The 6825-nt window shown below is 34.6% G+C and overlaps 1 protein-coding gene across 1 annotated transcript; it reads right to left on the reverse strand.

Moving 5' to 3' along the window:
* Positions 1-834: 834 nt before the first annotated feature.
* Positions 835-2075, reverse strand: LOC133031821 (actin-depolymerizing factor 5-like). Its single transcript, XM_061105523.1, has 3 exons — positions 1915-2075; positions 1519-1778; positions 835-1298 (listed from the first exon to the last, which is right to left on the reverse strand). The coding sequence occupies exons 1-3, from the start codon at positions 1933-1935 to the stop codon at positions 1148-1150; spliced, it is 432 nt and encodes a 143-aa protein (XP_060961506.1). The 5' UTR covers positions 1936-2075; the 3' UTR covers positions 835-1147.
* Positions 2076-6825: the final 4750 nt, after the last annotated feature.

The raw sequence follows: 6825 nt of genomic DNA on the forward strand, positions 1-6825 counted from the left end.
AATCTAAATATTATATTATATAAAATAATATAATATAACAGCATTAGCAATGATCGAGTGCAATTATGCACCCAAACATAAATTTAAAATAAAAATACTAAATATACTATTATTGTTTTCTTGTTTATATTTAACTACCTAAAATTCAACGCAATTATAGTTTAGTTAGTAGCGACCATTATCCTAATTATTATTGGCCCCTTCCTCTTGTGCCTCAATTATTAAAAAGAAAATCATCTAAATGAGTAAGAGTAAACTTAAAAAATCTTTCCTTTACTCAAATTATTACCTTCTCAAATAGTAAAAAAGATTAACCAAAAATAAACATTCTCCAGCTGTGGCCAAATTATTTATTTCCATTTCCATTTCCATTTTTCTTTTTAAATTTTCCCTTCCATTTATATATAAATATTTATTTCATATTATATTTCTTAGATGGGAGAGGTTGGTAGTGGGATAGGGACCCAGCATCCTTCATCTAAATCCAATTTGATTAGTACAAATTATATAAAGTAGATGGATTAGTACAAAGATGTTTAAAGAACCTTTCACTAGGCAGAGTAGTCAGCAGATAACAAAAAATAGAAGTATAATTATAACATCAATAATGCATAAGATAAATTCAAGTGATTTTTATGCAAAATTAAATCAGGGCTTTTAAAACCCATTTATTATCATTTACTCAAGGGTTCCATTAAGGGACAGACAAGGATTTATGATGATCTTAAAATGAAGGATGTGTTCACATTCTTCTCTATCATCTCTGAAAAAGCTTAGATAACTCCAAGAGCTTGACTAATCACAAGTCACAACTGAATTGGAATGAGTTCAAGATGAATAGAAATGGCTGAAACTATATATCTTTTTAAGAAGCATAAAAGTTTACACTAATTCACGTGTTAGTGTCAAAGAGATAGTTACATGAAAAAGGTGCTTTGTAATTAGTAATTACATAAAGCACACTTAAGCATGATAATTTACTTCTTATTACAAGATTAGAGAAATTAACTTACATTAGTACCAAAACTCTTTGAAAAGGGTACAAAAGTAACAAGAAAAATGGATAAAAGCATAGCCCTTGTATGGAATTATTAATTAAGCAGAGGTAAGAAGCAACATAAGATTATAAGCTTTGTATAATTTCAATCTAGTTTGCCCTGTCCTGAATCACATCCATTGCCATCTCAGTGGGATCAGTAGCCTGAACTTCATAGTGGACTCCATCTAGAGCTCTTCTCAGCCCAGCTTTAGAGGTTGCATAGAGCATTTTTGCTCTAATCCTTGAAGCTGTTGGAGACCTGAGAATCCAAACAAGCAAACATAATATTACTCAACGATTCTATATTTGTTCTATAAAAAGTAAATTGAGCATAATTTGAGATACCCACACATCACCAAACGTAATCGGAAAGCAGTGTAAACAATCATGGTTTTCAAAATCTGTACAAAATTAAGAAGCCCTGACAAGTACCACATGTTGGAGATAAGATATTTGAAAAAAGTAGTGAGAGAACATACCAAGCAATAAAGAAGATTTTGCTCTTCCGGCAATTGTCGACAGTTACAAAATCGAAATCAAACACGGCATATCTACAGTCATCGGTAGGCAAAGACGCAGCTAAGTCATCGTAGCTCTCGCCTGGACCACCCACCTTGTCGACGGTGACGAGCCTTGATTTCTCTTCGATCTTGAACACTATGTACCTGTGTACCTTCTTCCATTTCATCTCCATGAATGAGTTCTTGCACTCATCGGTTACCCACATTCCAGTTGTCGCCTAAGGTTAAAACCATCATCATGGTAAATATATATACAGAACAATTAGATCAGCAAAACCCATATTACACAACTTAAAAATTCAAAATACCCAAGAAAAAAAAAAGATTTTTAAAGAGTTATAAAGAAAAAGGTACCATCTTAAAAGCCATAGCCATGGTTGGTTGTTGCTGTCTTTGTTGAAGTTGAAATTTTGAAGTTTTTGGTCTGAATACTTGAGAATGTGGCAATTGGCCTTTATATAAAGATTGAATGAGAAAAATGCCACTGTTCTTTTATCTATTTACAACTTTACCAAACTAGATCTATGTCTGCATTGTGTATTTATATTGTATACTTTTGAGTCCATTGTCCTGCTGTACTATCCAACTCAATGACACATTTGCCCTCAATTTAGTAAATCTTGTTTGTCTTGAAACTTTAGTTTGGTACCACCTGGGTTATTTCTATTTGTTTCGATTGTAGATAGTGATGTTGAAATGAAATAAGATGTTCATATTCCAAACCCATGTTCTTCAAACTTCATTACAATTTTACTCACAAATGATTGTAATGTATATCCACCCAAAGAAAGGCCCCCACAATCTTTTAAAGTTTTTTATTTTACCAATGTCTCTTAATAAGAACAACATCTTGCCAAATAAATGAGAATGTCATCCTCATCCTTGCAATGTTTACATGAAACTTAGCTGGAACATGATAGCTTACCATTCTTATTTATTTTGTTCAATTTTATCATCGAAATCATTCAATAAATTCTCCCTTCTCAACACTAGTTTGTAGAGTAGATTATGTTCAACTAGTAGAAGATGGGCATAGAACATAAAATTATACTAAACAGTCGCTCCAAACATTTAAATTATTGTCGGGTTTGAACCCCAATTTCATAATAATAATTCTCAAATCAAACACTACCCAGTAAAAAAAAAATTAGGCGACTGGAGATTGATCATTTCACTTTGTTGATAGTACATCTTTTATTAATACATTTCTCAAGAAAAGTTGTATTAAGAAACTCTAAAGAAAAAGTCACAAGATAATATGTTCTATCATAATTAAAGTATTAAGGTATTATATTGACATGTAAGAGCTTCTCCAACAAACCTTGACATATCTAAGAGATATATAAAGACAACGCTATAAATAAATTGAATAGTTTTTTGATTTAGTTAACCCATATTACTAGTGATGAATAATTAATGAGCTTAGAATCTCTGTGGATAAAGTCGAGTTGAAGCAGAAGTGTGTGATTTTCCAGTTAATTGAAGCATTTGATAAGCAAATTCAGTCTAAGTAGGATTATGAAGCTAAGTCACCTCCTTAATTCTATAAATACACATATTGTCTAATTACAATTATATACTTTTAATAATCAAATAAAATGAAAACTTAGTTGATAGTATTATATTATTAAATTGTAATAATTGTTATAGAACACAAACTTAATTATTATCTAATTATTATATATATTATAGTATTCTATATTATATACAAATTTTGTATCATAAAATTATTAACTTTTCTAACAAATAACTAACATGTATAAGATATATACATTGCTCTAATACTATTAGGGTTCTTGCTATAAGCTAAGCATCATCAAATATAAAGACAACTTAAGCAATGTTTTCACAAGAATCAGCACGACTTACGAATCTGCAACGTGACTTACGATTATGAAAGATAGATTGCTTAGTTACCTACACTTGAGTGATGCCTAACTCATAACAGTAATATCTATTCAGTACGACCCATAATGCACACTATCACTACTTCAGAAATCTCTTAAAGAAAATTTGGAAGACCATTTTGAGAGAAGAACACTAGAAATTTATTTAGTAGAAAGCTTTTCTGATGTCCTTACAATGAAAAGGATGGCTCTATACATAGCCATTTACATGAGGTAGGATATGTAGATGCTAAAATCTACAATGATCGGAATGAGCGTTTGTGGGCACCGACAACCTGCGGAACAAAGACAAAGGATGACCGTGAAACCTTGGGACACCGGGGTGGTGCCGGCCGAAGGCACTCCGACGGTCAAGTCAGTAAATTTATAGTGCGAAGTAGAAAAGAAAACAAGAAATGTAAATGAATACTTCCTGTGTTTATGGTTATGTGGTGATCCGCGGTCAAACCTCGCTCACCGGAATGAGAAAGAGTATGTCAGATCGTAGAGAAATAATAAGTTTGGTAGTAAAACTATAGAGAGAGAGAGAGAGTGAATATTCGTCTATCCTCCCCCACTCAGTCCCAGTGTGGGCCTATTTATTATCTTAGGAAAACGGCTACCTCCTGAAACGTGGTCCATCCCTAGAGAAACGGTCTTCCCCCACTTCTCCAGGGATGAGCGTCATCTTTTAGGTTCGTTCCTAGATGAGCGTCCTCCCATTAGCGTATGACTCAGAGGGTTGATATTCTCGCTCCGCTATGCTAGGGAAGATCGCTATTTTTGTGGGTTAGTTGGGAAACTTAACGTTCTTCTTCCTCCACGCGTCAACCCTAACATTACACTTTAAAATCAAGCTTTATTGTGGGTTGGACATTCGAATATGGGTATGACCCAAAAAGCATGGATTGGGTGTGGCCCATGTGAGCCATTGGGCTTACAAGCAAACAAACATACGAAGGACAATTTGACAACAAAAGGACAAACCAACAAAATGACAAATGGAGAAAAGGACATCGACAACAAATGGACAACCGACAAACATAGAAACCGCCAAACCGACAAACGAACGATTAGGAAAAATTCCTATAAACATTATGACTATTAGGAATTTTTTCACTTATTGATATCTTACACAAATAAGAGATATGGAATCTCTTTATTCTTCTTATTAGCAGTCGATAATTGGCTCGTGATCAACATTGTAGTCTGAGTCATAATTGGGGTCCTCTTGAAGTGGGTGCCAACCTGATGGTTCATCCTCTTCATCACTTTCAGCTGGTGGACACGCATCATAATCAGAATAAATAATCTCCCATTCTAGTCCATTGTACTGAAAGAGATAGGGATTCTGGTTAATTTCTTGGTCCATGTATGGATCTTGTGAATCTTCAAAAATACTTGTGTTACGGAGTAAGACCCCTACAGTGTCTGTTTCTTTGAATAGTGATGAATTTTTCTTCTTCGCTTTAGGGGCTTGGACCTGATTGTGACTATTCTCGAAAATTTAGAACTTTTCTAGAGCCTTTGCTATCCGTCGTGAATAATCTGAGGGAAAAATTTCCCATGGGGCATCATCTTCTATTCTTGGCCAAATTTCTAGTGGAATAATCTGATTTTTCTCAAAAATAACATTTTGGAGATTCGTGTACTCTGCACTTTCTCTGAAAGGTGCTTCCTGGGATTCGTATAGTTCGAAAGTGGGATTGCAAACTATTTTCTTGTTCTCATCCAATTTTGCATTAAGACTGATAAAGAAGACAGTGTAACAATCCATCATGTTGGCTACATGTGGTCCTGATGGATAAACAAAGAAGTCCCTATTGTTGCGAACTTTTTCCCATTTATCCCAAAGTATTTTTTTCCACTCCTCTAGAGGAGCGTACCAAGACAAAATGTCTATTTAGATTTGGTAGGCTGGTTTTTTTTTTTTTTTTGAGACAAGACTGTATAGCAGTGTGAAGAGCCATAGTTTGGACTTCGACAACCATTCTACAAAGGCATGTTAGGTACCAAAAAATATGAGCTATAAATTTTGGAGTGAAAAGTGCAGTCCTGAAGGGGACTAGATTGGCAAAAGGATACTTTGGGTGAATTAGAAAATCATGCTGAAAATAGGGTCCAAGTTTGGAGAGAATTTGTTCATGAGTATAAATAGCCCTGTGAAAGGCCCTTTCTTTTGTTGACTTTTTGGATTTAGAAAGGATGAGCTTTGCATCTCGAGGAAATGAGCAGGGAAATGAGCAATTCTTTTGTGATGATGATGATGATGCCATTATATATATGTATGGAATGGTATGGGAAGAGTTGTGGCTAATTAAGGGGATGGTTTTGAGTGGGTGTGAAGAGACCATATTTATAGCCGTAGGTCTAGATAGGAGGTCGACCAAGATATTTCCTTTTCCGGGAAGGTATTTTATTTCAAAAGAGTAATGATCAAACCATGTTGCTAGTCTCAAAAGTTGAGTATTGGTTGTCTTGTTCTTTTTCAGGTTTATCATTCCTTTTGATGCAGCAAAATCGGTTCCCACTAAGAAATGATGGTCGATGAGGTGGAACTCAAATTTTGTGATTCCCATCTTAATTGCAATCAACTCTTTGAGTGATGAATGATAATGGAGCCGAGAATCTTTGAAGTGAGCACTCTTATATCCACATATTCATTTTTTCCCATCTCATCTTGCTCTAGAAGGACAGCACCCCAATGTTGGTCACTAGCGTCTGTTTGAAGAACACGTTTTCCGTCAGAAGGAATTTGTAAAGGTGATAAATTTTGCATGATTTCCTTTAGCTTTCTAACTGCCACAATTTGGTCATGTGACCATTCTAGACTATTCTTTTTGAGCATATTGTTGAGTGGCCTTGTCAGTACAGACAATCGGGGAATAAAGTCTCGCAAATAATTGATGATGCCCAAGAATTGTTGCACCTAAACTTTCGTGAGATTTTCATCTGGGAATTTGAGTAGTTCATGGGCTATATGTGGTTGGACTTTGTTGATCTCGCTTTTTGCCAACGACAGTGAGTCTTAATTGTAAGCGACAAGTAGTATAATATAGATATAATATAATGAAATAGATAAAGACACAAAGTTTCTATAGAGATTCGACCCCGAGCAGTTCGGTAATAGCCTACTCCCCTTGATTTGTATTGACTTAAGAACAAAGAATGCAATGATTCCTCTTCTTAGAGCTCTTACAATAATATCTCTGAATATGTATTCTTAGATAACTTTTTCGACCCTTTGCCTAGTGAGAATAGATCACTATTTATAGGGCTATAAGCTTCGAGGGAAAAGTTTCCCTTCTGTTTACAATAGATATAATTGCCAGGATTACACATTAAACACAGAATACACTGATCAAGGGATTTGGATAGC

The sequence above is a fragment of the Cannabis sativa genome, chromosome X (genome assembly GCF_029168945.1).
Source record: "Cannabis sativa cultivar Pink pepper isolate KNU-18-1 chromosome X, ASM2916894v1, whole genome shotgun sequence".
Classification (NCBI taxonomy): Eukaryota; Viridiplantae; Streptophyta; class Magnoliopsida; order Rosales; family Cannabaceae; genus Cannabis; species Cannabis sativa.

What these genes read in the sequence shown, in the direction of transcription:
- LOC133031821 (XM_061105523.1), bottom strand. Translation starts at nt 1,935, where the DNA reads ATGGCTATGGCTTTTAAGATG. An exon ending in TGGCTATGGCTTTTAAGATG is followed by an intron (nt 1,779 to 1,914) that starts GTACCTTTTTCT and finishes TTTTAACCTTAG; the next exon opens with GCGACAACTGGAATGTGGGT. An exon ending in AAAATCTTCTTTATTGCTTG is followed by an intron (nt 1,299 to 1,518) that starts GTATGTTCTCTC and finishes TTGGATTCTCAG; the next exon opens with GTCTCCAACAGCTTCAAGGA.